At 34.7% G+C, this 15,354-nt stretch overlaps 1 protein-coding gene across 2 annotated transcripts in view; it reads right to left on the bottom strand.

The window, feature by feature from the left end:
• Positions 1-15,354, bottom strand: part of LOC125646036 (formin-binding protein 4-like) — a 105,249-nt gene that overhangs the window by 56,716 nt on the left and 33,179 nt on the right. For both annotated transcript variants that reach the window (XM_056139557.1, XM_048872151.2), the window contains exon 6: positions 12,628-12,901. In XM_056139557.1, coding sequence (XP_055995532.1) covers positions 12,628-12,901 — 274 coding nt within the window. The remainder of the gene's footprint in view (positions 1-12,627; positions 12,902-15,354) is intronic.

The raw sequence follows: 15,354 nt of genomic DNA, 5'->3' as shown, positions 1-15,354 counted from the left end.
AAAAATCAATAGGGGTCATCTACTTCTTATGCTATACCAGTGTACCAAGTTTGGTGTCAATCAAGCAAATAATTCTTAAAATATAGGAGACAATATATTACTATGTCAAGTTCAACTATTGACCATGGGACCTCAAAATCAATAGGAGTCATCTTCTCCTGAATATACACCAGTGTACTAAGTTTGATGTTTGTCAAGCAAAGGGTTCTCAAGATATTGAGCAGACAGTATATTCCAAAGTCCAGGTTGACCCTTGACCTTTAAACATGTGACCTCAAAATCAATAGGGTCATCTTCTTTTGAAGATGTACTGGTGTACCAAGTTTGATGTCTGTCAAGCAAAGGGTTCTCTAGATATTGAATGGTCAGTATATTCCTATGCCAAGTTTGACCCTTGACCTCTGACCACATGACCTTCAAAATCAATAGGGTCATCTACTCCTTAGTACCAAATTTGATGTCTGTCAAGCAAAGGGTTCTCAAGATATTGAGCGGACATTATATTCCTCTGTCCAGAGTAGATTGACCCTTGACCTTTTGACCTGAAAAACAATAAGGGTCCTCTTCTACTCATAACCAACCCACATATGAAATATCATTACGATCAAGTGAATGGTTCTTAAGATATTGAGCAGACAACATATGGTCTACCGACCGACTTACCGACAGGTGCAAACCAATATGCCCCTCTTCTTTGAAGGGGGGCATAATAAATATTGATAATTCAAACTATCAGAATCTATATTCCATCAGCTATTTTTAATTGCTTGAATGAGGTGATTTCGATGTCAAATTATTAATTTTGTAGATTGACAAATCATTTGTAATTTGTGGAGTAATTCTTTTTATTCTAATTATCGTTGCTATTCAGTGTGTGTGCATTTTATTATTATTTATTTAATTGAGGGTATTTACTGATGTTTCGAAAGTTCAAAACTACCAATTAAAAGTCTTTTATTTTTACTGTGAAAAAGGCGCATTAGCGGTCTTGCATTTACTTACAGTACTCACACTACAGGACGGAGAATACCGGATTGAGTGTCTGCTGTTATCAAGTTGTGATACTACTAAGTTATGATGATCACTGATATTTTTACTATTGGTACTGTGGTTTGCATTGTGAACTCGGATATTTTCTGATAGGTGTAAGCAGTAGGTGCTGAAGTGTTTATGTTTCTGTTTCGAGCATTTATAAATTTTATATACCTTATAGTATAAAATTATTTCAATAAATACATGAGGCACATATTGGCTTCCTTGAAGGTGTATCAATCACTACTATGCTCTTACATTAACCTGGTTTTGTACATGTAAAGAACAAGGGACGCTATTGGCCAAAATTGGCCGCGCTTCAAAAACCGATCATATTTTGCAGGTAGAAAGGTGATAATTTTCTCGTTTCATTCATATATAACATGTACCATTTACTTGTTGCTGATATTGAGAAAATAACGTTACAATATTGCATTGTTAACTCTGACGCTATCTTCCGACGGTCGCTTTTTCGGAACGACGTCATCGACCTTATAGGATTTACAGTCCCCTGATTCTTCTAGAATATTTTTCTAAAAGTTACAATTTTAACTTTTTATATAAAAATACTCATTGAGATCAAAGACAATTGAAAACTGGCATGCTATGGAAAATACATAATTCATTTACATATAACTTTATCGTGGTCATCGACATTTTGCGGAAGAATCTTGTGTTAATTAGAGTGAGGAAAATAATGCGTGTATTTGTCAAAAACTGTTCAGTAGAACGCAATCATATTTTCGAAGGTGTTGTTCAATGTCCTCCTATTCAAATGAAATATGAAAAATAAAATGGCTTTCATATTTTCTTTTTCCTGGTTTTGTTTTTTGGTCATAAATATTAACACTTGGATTAAAAACGTCGATTGAGTCGGATAAAATTACTTGTTATGCCATGTACACCAAGGACTATATAACAGGTCTGCTTACATGTGTATGCAATATACATGTTACAGTACATACGAATAAAATATGCTGTGGGTATTTACAAAATATATTGAATAAAGTGTGGTAAATGTACATATACTAAACGATACAAATTTATGTTGCATGAATGGGATATCATTTTCTTGGGTACAGTAAAACACGTCAAGTAATATACATGTAACTTCAGATGGTATATTTCATATAGCAAATGCATTTAAAAACCTCACAAAAATGCGTCCAATGTATTTAAAAGCCTCACAAAAATGTGTCCGTGTTTATATCTTTACATTCCCCTAAATGGTCAACAAAGTAGTTCCAACTCTCTCTCTCCATATAGTGTTCATCTTTGATAAATGAAAATACATCAGTCAGTGGGCATGTCATTGCATGCACCGATATTCAGTCCAAATCTAGAACGGACTCTGGGAAGTTGTTTGAGTACATGTATAGACAATGTGGTATATGTAACTGCTTTTCCCAGGCACTTATTTTCATATGCGAATAAGGATATATTGAGTGACACCCCCCCCCCCCCCCCCCCCCCCATATTATTGATAGTAGTATTGAATGAGAAAAAAATAGGCTTAAAATTATGAATTGAACCCATGTAGCGAAGGATAACCCTCCACCCCCCGACAATTCAAGGTTTTTTTTCATTTGCTAATTCACTACCAACTTATCCTTATTATTCTATTCATAATTTATTTCAAATCAACAGATTCCGCTAAACAGCTCATCTTTAGCGTATATTCATGACGTCATAATAAAATATTACGTCATTTTCATGTAAGTGGGATTAGAAGAACATCCTAGTTGTGTAAATAAAAAGAATAATTAAGCATAGTATGAAAGTTGAAAAAATGAAAAAAATCTCGGCGGTATATAGCCAATAACGTCCCTTGTCCTTTTTGTTTAATTCTACTTCCTTAATTTCTTCATCAAAATATTCTTAAATTCACTCTTTCATCAAAAAAAGGTAATAATAACTCATCAAGGATTCTCTTCCTCTCTCTCTAGCTCTCTGGCAATTCCGATTTTTTAATAGGAAAAGTACAGGTTTCATTATTTTAATTTGTCTTAAGGCCAATTCAACTTAAGGTTAATCGATCCTAGTGTGATGTCATAGGTTTGCAAAAATTCTTTATCAAATTAAACTTTGCGCATGAAAGAAATATATCTTCAGAGGAATTTTATTTACTACATAAAATAAAAAATTTGGTAAACTATTGATATTGAAAAAGTGTATATTTTCTATAGATAATCAATTCTTTATAATTAAAAAAATGTTAGCAAGGGCAATAACTCCTATGCTGGAATTTCTTCTACTGCATGTCCATTATGCATGATTTCCCTAATATCCACAATTAATTTATACATATTTATGAATTAACAGTTTTCTTAAACTGTTGACATTTAAAATTTGTCATTTCAACAAGATTTTATCTATTTTAATTACTCTGTACAACGAAAATGTGTGATTTTCTGATGTTAACATATACTTCCGTTTTTTTATGTCTGACATCTTTAAAAATGTGACAACATACACATTTTCTATGGTTATTGTTTAAATTTAACTATATTGAATGGAAATTAATACATTTACGCCCGTAAGAACAAACCTGAATCTGCACTATATCAGAAAGCTTTCATATAAATCTCAGCTTTTCTGGCTTAGTGGTTCTGGGAAGAAGATTTTTAAAGATTTTCCCTATATATTTGTATGTAAAACTTTGACCCCCTATTGTGGCCCCATCCGACCCCCGGGGGCCATGATTTTAACAATTTAGAATCTGCATTATATAAGGAAGCTTTCATATAAATCTCAGCTTTTCTGGCTCAGTGGTTCTTGAGAAGAAGATTTTTAAAGATTTTTCCTATATATTTGTATGTAAAACTTTGGTCCCCTATTGTGGCCCCATCCGACCCCCGGGGGCCAGGATTTTAACAATTTAGAATCTGCATTATATAAGGAAGCTTTCATATAAATCTCAGCTTTTCTGGCTCAGTGGTTCTTGAGAAGAAGATTTTTAAAGATTTTCCCTATATATTTGTATGTAAAACTTTGACCCCCTATTGTGACCCCATCCGACCCCCGGGGGCCAGGATTTTAACAATTTAGAATCTGCATTATATAAGGAAGTTTTCATATAAATCTCAGCTTTTCTGGCTCAGTGGTTCTTGAGAAGAAGATTTTTAAAGATTTTTCCTATATATTTGTATGTAAAACTTTGGTCCCCTATTGTGGCCCCATCCGACCCCCGGGGGCCAGGATTTTAACAATTTAGAATCTGCATTATACAAGGAAGCTTTCATATAAATCTCAGCTTTTCTGGTTCAGTGGTTCTTGAGAAGAAGATTTTTAAAGATTTTTCCTATATATTTGTATGTAAAACTTTGATCCCCTATTGTGGCCCCATCTGACCCCCGGGGGCCATGATTTTAACAATTTAGAATCTGCATTATATAAGGAAGCTTTAATATAAATTTCATCTTTTCTGGCCCAGTGGTTCTTGAGAAGAAGATTTTTTAATGACCCTACCCTATTTTTACCTTTTCTTGATTATCTCCCCTTGGAAGGTGGACTGGCCCTTTATTTTAACAATTTAGAATTCCCTTTACCTAAGGATGTTTTGTGCCAACTTTGGTTGAAATTGGCCCAGTGGTTGTTGAGAAGAAGTTGAAAATGTGAAAAGTTTACAGACGGACGGACGCCGGAATACGGGTGATCAGAAAAGCTCACTTGAGCTTTCAGCTCAGGTGAGCTAAAAAAAACCATAGGATCTATTTTCCTGACATGGATTTTCACATTGCTATACCGGAAATGTTGACAAGACGTGTAAATACCCGAGTTGGACATAAAAAAATTCCAGAAATCGCGAGTTCCGCAAAATAAAAAAATTCTGGGCAGGCCGATTATTGAGGGGGGGGGGGGATGATAATCTATCAATTAAGTTCAATTTCAGTACCATTCGATTTTATTACAAATTCCGGATTTCAATTTGGTTTAGATTTTACACACACCAAAAGCAACAAATATGGCATCCGAGTGATGTGCAGATATTTAAATCACTACTGTGTTGGAATTCAGCATTTTCATCACTCAGATACCAACAAAATATGGTCCGCCAGAACATTGCAGTTTATCTTTACATGACATGTAACATTTTGTAAGTGATGGGGGTGAAATCAACATCGTAGATATCAAGGTTTCAATTTCTTTTGATTTCAAAATTTGTTTTTAAAAGCAAGAGAAGGGAAAACAAGAGATGTTTGTAAAACACATAATTGCCCCCCATGGTGCAAAATTGAAAAAGGTTATACACACACATCATTTAATTGAGAGTAGTATCATCAATTCAAAATATTGAGCAGACAATATCTTCCTATGTCAAGAGTGGATTGACCATGTGACCTACAAATCAATAGGGTTCATCAACTCCTGAAGATGTACCAGTATACCAAGTTTGATATCTGTCAAGCAAAGGGTTCTCAAGATATTGAGCGGACAGTATATTCCTATGTCCAGTTTGACCCTTGACCTTGCGACCTCAAAATCAATAGGTGTCATCTATTCCTAATGATGTACCAATAGTGATGGGCAATCGGACCAAAAACCATTATCGATTATCGACAATAATAGGACACTAGTAATCGATTATAATCGGAATTGGCATTTAAGTGTTTTCCCCTCAAATTAGATGTAACAGAATCATTAAATGTATGGAAACAACATTTGAATTATTTTTTGTTTCATTTGTTCACAAGTAAATAAATCAGGATTCCAATATATCAAGTAATGGAATTTATCTATAATCTCATTGTATCAAAGATATCAGCGACAGGCTCCTTTATTTGACTATTGAATGTCGTTGTTACTGTCCTTCATATCTCCCGCCATTTTGTTTGCTTATTTTTCATCGGGTTTGACATACTCAAAATAAAATTTGAACAAAGTTGAAGTGATTTCCGGATTTTGTTTGGTCAACGATGTCGGCGACTTTTATTTTGTAATCAATTAGTAGCATCGTATGTCTCTGAACGACCGACAATCGATCATCGGCGACAATCGTTCCATCACTATGTACCAAGTTTAATGTCTGTCAAGCAAAGGGTTCTCAAGATATTGAGCGGACAGTATATTCCTATGTTCAGTTCGACCCTTGACCTTTGACTATGTGACCTCAAAATCAATAGATGTCATCTTCTCCTGATGATGTACTAGTGTACCAAGTTTGATGACTGTCAAGCAAATGATTCTCGAGACATTGAGTGGTCAATATATTCGTATGTCCAGATTGACCCTTGACCATGTGACCTCAAAATCAATAGGGGTCATCTACTCCTTAAGATGTACCAGTGTACCAAGTCTGATGTCTGTCAAACAAAGGGTTCTCAAGATATTGAGCAGACAGTATATTCCTATGTCCAGAGTAGATTGACCCTTGACCTATAACCTTTTGACCTGATAAACCTTAGGGGTCCTCTTCTTTTCATAATCAACCCACATATGAAATATCATTACGATCAAGTGAATGGTTCTCAAGATATTGAGCTGACAACATGTGGTCTACCGACCAACCGACAGGTGCAAACCAATATGCCCTCTTCTTTGAAGGGGGCATAAAAATGGTTACTGGTGCTTATTTTTGCATCAAACATTCAGTCCTGTATCCTGATTTTTTTAACCAACCCGACCCAAATTTTACCAAGAAAAAATGGCGGTTTGGTGACTTTAACATAGACCGATATGCTGTTTTTCATCAAAAGTTTTAAGAAGGCATTTATAAAGCAATACTAGCTGTCATACTGGTGTCGAAAATTTTTGCTGCAAAATTGTAATTTACTATTTCAATGACAGAAAATTTATTTGATATCAATATTTTGTTTTTAATATTTGTGTTCGAAAACCTATCCCGAGGCTCTGAATGAAGCAAAATTACATTACAGTAAAACTCTGATATAGCGAATTTCTCGGGACCCTCTATAAAAATTCGCTATAAGCATAATTCGCTATATGTTTATAGCGAATTCATAATTCAAATATAACAAATTTGTTATAAAACTGATTTGTTCTATATGTATATCAGTTCTATAAGAAAGCAGCAATCGATATACTTGCATTTGTATTGTCTTTAAGAGAAATGAAGCCTATATATTTTCGAGAGGAAATATTTTTATACAAGATATATACACATTGATTTATATATGATAATTTATCTTGATGGATTATTAAGTCATGCAAAAACATGTCGAGAGAGAAATGTCAACACAATTTTGCGCAATACATGTACAGTCTATTGCAATTGTCATTTACTTTTTGATGTACACAAATAAAGGAGTGTACGATAAAATAAATGCAATCAAACTTCAAATTTAATTAACGAGAATAGTAAACAATACCGACAATATATTTCCTAAACGTATGTGTAAGTATTGTTTAGCATCAACAACCTTTTTTGAAAAATTACAAACAGAAATTTTGTAATAAGTGTGAATCCTTTATGTCAATGGAAAACAATTGCTAAAAATCATGAGTTTAAAATGAAAAAAATAAATTCATTATAAAAGGTGATTTTTACGTTCATTTTTAATTCAAGGGGAATAGGAATTTACTTCGTTATATCCGTAAATTTGCTATATCCGTGTTCGTTATAGACGCAGATTTTTTATATAGAATATATAAAGAATTTGCCGGGGAAATCTATTTCACTTCGCTATAGCCGTAATTTCGCTATATCCGTGTTCGCTATATACTAGTTTTACTGTATTGTCTTCCCATACAAAAATTGATTTCTATATAAAGCTATAAATTCAATAGAACAGAAATTTTTATTTTGATACTGTAGATTCCTTATTTTACATGAGTAATTAAAATGGCGAAATGACTCGTATACGTCAAATCGCGTGAACATGAATTCGCGTGTTGTCTCTTAATCTTTAGCACCAGAAAATTAAAAGCCAGTCATTTTATTTTGTGAGTGATGCCTCTAGCGAAATTACGTGATAATAAATTCCTCGCACATATATAGGAATCTACAGTAATCTTATACTCAGTTTTAATTTTATTAATGACTATGGTTAAAGTTATATACAAAACTATGATTATAGCATGTTTTTACAACAAAATAAAATTTTCAGATTTAGAGCTAATATAACTTAAATAGTAAAGACAGCAGCCAACAACTCCCCCCCCCCCCCTCCCCCATTTTAGAAAATGAAGTTTGGGGTGGGGGGTGATTTAAAGGCAGTTATAGGTGAAGTCTCCAACCCAACTCAATCCCCCCCCCCGGGAATTTTTAAGATTGGGCTAAACACCATGGGCATGTTTTTTCTGTCAAAACTTTGAAAATGTCAACTTCCACCAACTCTTCTTTTCCCTGCCCCCCCCCCCCCCCCCCTTTTGAAAAATGATGATACATGCCTGATTAGCACTACATTATTCATCAAGTGTGTATGTTGTAACCGAACGTCATCCTCATGCACTGTAATAGCATGTTCGCATATACTAGTTAAATCAACTACTGTATTTGCATAATCAAACAATCATTATGATTTTTTGTAAAATCCTGGTACTGCAAATGCAAACTGGTATTGCGTGTTGTAGGTTGTTGTGCCCTAGTGGTGATTTGGCATACAGAAGACACCAACAGATACCCAGATATGTCTGATAGTGACAAGGAAAGCAGAACAGAAGAATGACATGCATTCATTTAAAAGTTTTTATATTACTATTTTTTTGGGATAAAAATCTCATTTATTCGCTTCCTTTGATACACATGTATGTACTTGTGCATGAACAATGTATTTAATAAACTTAAAGACCTTTTTGAGTGAATACTTCACAGCAATTCATGCATTCTTTATTTTTAGATAAATTATTTTGATATTGTTACCCTGACCAAATCTCTCATAACTATGACGCTTTGTTTCCCATCTATTAACATGTTGGCTTATTAGAAAATGACAACACAAACATCAGTAACATGTATTTCGATCACATTTATATAATAAAAGCCAACACTTAGGATGTAGGTTATGCCTGTCCACTTCTCTAAAAGGAATATAATAATAATTGTAAAATTCATAGTGGTAATTTTTCAAACTTCAGTAGTTTGGTATAAACAGAAAAACATCGCCAAAAGCTCACATATTGAGTTCGCTCTATTTTTTTTAAATCTTCGAGATGAACCATGCCTTTCAACAAAATCCGCTTTAGGCAACCTTGTATAAATTATTTTCGTGAACTTCTATGATCTACTTCATGTTAGTTTTTTTAAATGATTAAACTCAAAGCCAAATACATAACAAGAGGCCCATGGGCCTAGAATCGCTCTTCTGATACATTGTAGAACAGACAAAAATTCTCACTAACCAAGATTCATCAATTAACAAAGTTTGATGATGTTAAGTCAAATAGTACCGGAAAATTTAAATGTAACTGTCCAAAAGTAGGTCACAGTGGCCTACTTTTGGTCGACACACTGAAGACTCAAGATGCATCAACTGACAAGTCAAATAGTATTCAAATATAGCCGTCCAATTCCAAAAGAAGGCCACAGTGACCTACTTTTTGGTCAACATACTCCAAAGACTCGAGATGCATCAACTGACAAAGTTTGATAATTGAAGTCAAATAGTATCTGAAATATTCAGATATAAACGTCAAATTCCAAAAGTAGGTCACAGTGACCTACTTTTTGGTCGACACACTCTGAAGACTCAAGACCAATCAACCGACAAAGTTTGATGATTGTAAGTCAAATAGTATCTGAAATATTCAAATATAGCCGTCAAAATCCAAAAATAGGTCCTGATGACCTACTTTTTAGTCAACACACTCTGAAGACTCAACATGCATCAACTGACAAAGTTTGATAATTGTAAGTCAAATAGTATCCGAAATATTAAAATATAGCCGTCAAATTCCAAAAGTAGGTCACGGTGACCTACTTTTGGGTCAACAAACTATATAGACCCAAGATACATCAACTGACAAAGTTTGATGATCCTAGCTTTCATAGTGTCCAAAATATGCATCTAAAATTGAAAATGTGAAATTTGAATGTCTGCAAAATTCAAAAAGTAGGTCACTGTGACCTACTTTTTTATAAATATATTTCTCGGCCTCCAGATGCATCAACTTACAAGGTTTGATGATTTTAAACCTCTCGGTATCTGAAATAACAACCTAAAATATATTCATAAATGATTAGCCATAAAATTCAGAAAGTAGGTCATGGTGAGAAACTTTTCAAATGACGCAGTTCAAGGTCCCATGATCCATCAACTGACAACTTTTGATGATCATAGGCTCAAAAGTGTCCAAGATATGCATCAAAATCCATTTAATAATAATTACCTGCGAAATTCAAAAAGTAGGTCACCATGACCTACTTTTGAGACAACATGATATTAGGTCCTAAGATGCATCAACTGACAAAATTTGATGATCCTAGTCCTTATACTAAGCAAAATATCAAAGTTTTAACAAAACAAAATTTAAGGTCAACTTTGAAGTGACCTTGAGACCACACTCTTTGCCCCAGGATGATGGCTTGAACAACTTTTTATCTACAACCTATCCTCATCCTTATACATAAGTTTGGTGATAATATGCCCAGTGGTTCTTGAGAAGAAAATTTGTTAGCAACCACTAATTTTGTTTGTATTTTCCTAATTATCTCCCCTTGTTAAAGGGTCACAACCCTAGTTTTAGTACAAATGAAAGCCCTTAGGCCAAGGATACCCTGTGACAAATTTGACAAATATTGGCCAAGGGGTTCATGAGATATAGCCCTTTTTCCAAAAAGTTGACGCACATCGCACGCCTTCAACTCAGAAGAGCTAAAAATGATGCTTTGTATATATATGGCTGCTGTTTTCAGGGTAGAAGTTGTATTTGTTAATCTGAATATATATAAATAAATCATATACCATTGATTTGAGCAGATCCTAGGCTTTTAACCCAGTTAAGTGTTGTGGAGTTTAAAAACACGGCATATTTCAGCCAAAAACGTATCTTATTCTTTACAATGCATTTTGGAATTGAGTTGTATTCAAAGTACAGTCCTTGTGTGTAGTGTAAGTGTATACAAAACCAAATTGAACACAATGCTCAGGGGAAAACAGCATAAACTAAATTTGACTTTACTGTATATGAAACAAATTCTGAAGATTATCAGTCCTATTTACAAATAATGTTCATTTCTTCTATACAACTGATTTAGAAAAATACTCCAGCTCAAAAATTTCAATTCAAAAAATCTCAGTAAAACTAGGAAAACTACTAGTATTTAGAAATGAGTGGTACAGTGATTGGGAAGACCAAAATGGCCTATGGGACTATGGTCCCATGATTTAAGTTTTCAATGGGCCATTTTCAGATTTAATGGGCCATCAACATATTTTGAATGGCCATTTTTCAATAAATAGCAAATGTGCAGTGGAACATCATTGTTTTAATTGAAACTCTGAACCATGACCACAATCTTTTCCACCGCTCTTGAAAATGTTTCTTCTTTGTTTCAATGTCCCCTTCTCAACCGTATCATTGCTTTTATCAGCATTGGTATTTGAAGACGGTCTCTCATTTTTTTCATTATTTGGGTTTTTTTTCACTTTCTGTTGTTTCTATATCAGACCTTGGACTTCCGAAGCTTAAATGTTAAAGTATAAGCATGAGAAGACGTGATGAGATGTGGTGTAAGAGGAAATAGTTTATTGGTTATCTATTTTGATTTGTATTGCTTCAACCAATGAGATTCGGTGTATCAGAATACATAGGAATTAAAAATGAAAGTACAAAAAATAAGTAAGTCATACCCAATTCACTTCTAAAGAAAAAAAAAACGTAAGTTACAATCGATAATGAATGCACACTTTGGCGCATGGATTAGATAATTCAATGCGCCAATTTTCACCTGAATGGGACTATGGCGCAGGGCGCATGGCATTCCCAATCACTGGTGGTATTCATTTTTATTTTATTTTATTAATTTTTCATTTGAAATCATTAAACTTTTTCCAGAACTGATTAGCTAATTGAATGTTTACTAAAACAAGAGGTACTGTGAGCAATGCTCACTAAGAATACCCCCCGCTTACCTCAATCTCCCAAAGGGTGTTGTTAATAGGTATAAATTACCTCTTCCTGAGTGTAAAAATATGGTATGCCTTTGTAGAAGAAAATGGAAGATATAGTCCAAACACAAATCCATGGTATAAACCTATAATTTTGACCTTGAGATCAAAGGTCAAGGTCAAAAAGAGGTCATGAATGTACATGACACATAGTCTCAAGGTGATACACCCATGTCTTATGGTATGACTATGTCCAAAACCCTATAATCAATTTTGACCTTGAGGTCAAAGTTCAAGGTCATATATAGGTCATGAAGGTACATGACACATTGTCACATGGTGATACACTCATGTCAAATATGGTATGCCTATGTCAAAGAACAAAGAAGTTATGGCCCTGACACGAATCCATTGTAAAAACCTTTAATTGTGACCTTGAGGTCAAGGTCATATGGAGGTCATGAAGGTACCCGACACATCGTCTCATGGTGATACACTCATGTGTCAAATATGGTATGCCTATGTCAAAGAACAAAGAAGTTATGGCAAAGTTACTGCCCTTTATGAGTGTTCCTTTATCACTAACCTTCAGGCCATTCAATGTCCCCTGGAACTGATTTGACGACTTCCTTCTCTCCACTAGGTCGGACAAATTCAGACTCCCCCTTAACAAACATGCTCTTGTAGGCATTCCCAGACTTCTTCGGGACTGATCGATCTGGTTCCTGTATTTTTTCTGGAAGAGACTGGCTTGAATTGAGGGAAAAGGTGGGAGGGGGGATAGCTATACCCCCACCATTCTGGAAGCTTGGTCTAGCATCTGGATCATCCTCTGTCTCTGGGTCTATGGACTGGATTTCCTGTAATGATTCAATATTTACATTAATTTTGCTGATGTCAAGTATATGCTAAACCTATACTTCATAATGTACAGATATCCTGATCAATGTAGCATCAGCTGGTTTTATTTTTTCCTTTACTACAGGGATCGACACTAACGGTTGTCCGATTGCCTAAGGGAAGTGAAAACTCAGTTCGGACAAGTGAAACTCAATACACACTTGCCCAATGGGGCAAGTGCAATCTCTCACCAGAGGGCATATTACGCTATGCTACAACACCTCTGTCAATGTCTAATAAATGTCTAGATTCTTGGCAAAGCTTACTTTTACCCATTGCATCATAAAATAACAATGATTTTACAAGTTTTAGATTTAAGTTTTAAATCTTAAGCGTATAAATAAATGTTTATATAAAACCTTTTTAATTCACTCAGGTGTCTCATATTTACCATCTTCTGCTTTTAAAAAATTCAGACAAGTGTTTGATTTGTTTAGATATCATCATTACAGTTTAATATGCTAAGTTAGTTTGAGTACATTTTGATATACATTTTAGACGTTGACAGAGGTATTAGTGGAGCGTAGCGGGAACGATAAGGGTAGAGAGATTGGGGCAAGTGATTATTTCAGTAGGAAATGTGATTATTATAAGAACTGTGTTAAGCTTGATGGATATCAAATACTAGAAAAAAAAGTCCAACTCCGTATTACTGAATCATCAGTTTATTTTTAATACTACTACTACTACTATCGAAGATTGTACCACAGGGATCGAAATTAACTTTTATCGCCACTAGCAAATTTTAGATTACTGTTTTACATGAATTTAAGAAAACAAGCATGTCTCTTTATCAAAATTTTGGGAAAATCTTTTAAAATCTCCTTTAAAGTGCAATCATAAAAATAACATTGCGAATTCTTTCATTTAAAATTCAATGAATTATCAGACAACATACATGGTGCGGATCATAGGGTACACTTGTGCGGCGTACTCGCTGTCCAGAGATCTACCACCTATTTACAGCATCATGTGGATTGAAATCTTGAAGACTGTTTGCGCCAATTCAAACTATATGTTCAAAACTTTTGGAAATTTTATCTAAAAAATTTCTAGTTAAAAAGAAAACCCCGTGAACTCGAAGTGTTTGACTATAGAGTACAGAAAGACACCGTGTGAAACGGTGACACATTGTCATGTGTTGTTTCATGTAGACACGGACGAGATCAATATGCTTGCTATTTAAATCAGACGTCTCTGAGACGTCCGAAGTGTGTATGAAGTAGGCCATCTTCGACATCACTGACTGAGATGACCTTGGCCTTAGTTATTTATTCGATCCACGTTTACTTTTTCAATACTTGTATATTCATTCTGTAAAGCGTTTCTATGCACAAGACAAAATTATTGTAAACTTCAAAGTACAGCCAATAAACCGAGGAAATCCGGGAAAAAGATCGGGGTTTTTTCACTCGCAAAAAGTTGCGATCACTTGTGATTTTTTACTCGCAAATTCAATTTTTAACTCGCATTTAGCGAGTATTTCCCCTTAATTTCGTTGCCTGTACCATATCTTATCCTATCAGTAAGTCGTTCCAAATAACATAAACTATCCAGCGTACGATTGATTGATTGAATATTGTTTAACGTTCCACTCAAGAATATTTCACTCATATATGGAGACTGCTGGTGAAGGGCTGCAAAATTTTTAAAATATATAAAACAAGAGGCCCATGGCCCATATCTGAAGACTTTCGATATATACCTTATGTCCCTATTATGGCCCCAACTACCCCTGGAGGCCACGATTTTTGCAAACTTGAATCTACACTGTCAGAAAGCTTTTAAATGTCAAATTCTTTGACCCAATGGTTCTTGAGAAGAAGATTTTCCCTATATTTGTATGTAAAACTTTGACACCCCCCCCCCCCCCCCACTTGTGGCCCCATCCTACCCCCCGGGGGCCATGATTTGAACAAACTTGAATCTGCATTATGTTAGAAAGTTTTCTTGTAAATATCAGCTTTTCTGACTCAGTGGTTATTGAAAAGATTTTAACTATATATTTGTATGTAAAACTTTGATCCCCCCTTGTGGCCCCATCCTACAACAGGGGGCCATGATTTGAACAAACTTGAATCTGCACTATGTCAGAAAGTTTTCATGTAAAAATCAGCTTTTCTGGCTTGGTGGTTCTTGAGAAGAAGATTTTTCCTATATTTATATGTAAAACTTTGAACCCCTATTGTGGCCCCATCTAACCCCCGGGGTCCATGATTTGAACAAACTTGAATCTGCATTATGTCAGGAAGCTTTCATGTAAATCTCAGCTTTTCTGGCTTAGTGGTTCTTGAGGAGAAGATTTTTAAAGATTTTTCACTATATATTTGTATGTAAAACTTTGATCCCCCCTTGTGGCCCCATCCGACCCCCGGGGGCCATGATTTGAACAAACTTGAATCTGCACTATGTC

The sequence above is a fragment of the Ostrea edulis genome, chromosome 6 (assembly GCF_947568905.1).
Source record: "Ostrea edulis chromosome 6, xbOstEdul1.1, whole genome shotgun sequence".
Lineage (NCBI taxonomy): Eukaryota > Metazoa > Mollusca > Bivalvia > Ostreida > Ostreidae > Ostrea > Ostrea edulis.
The sequence above is the reverse complement of the archived record's forward strand: the minus strand, read 5'-3'. Positions and strand labels throughout refer to the sequence as shown.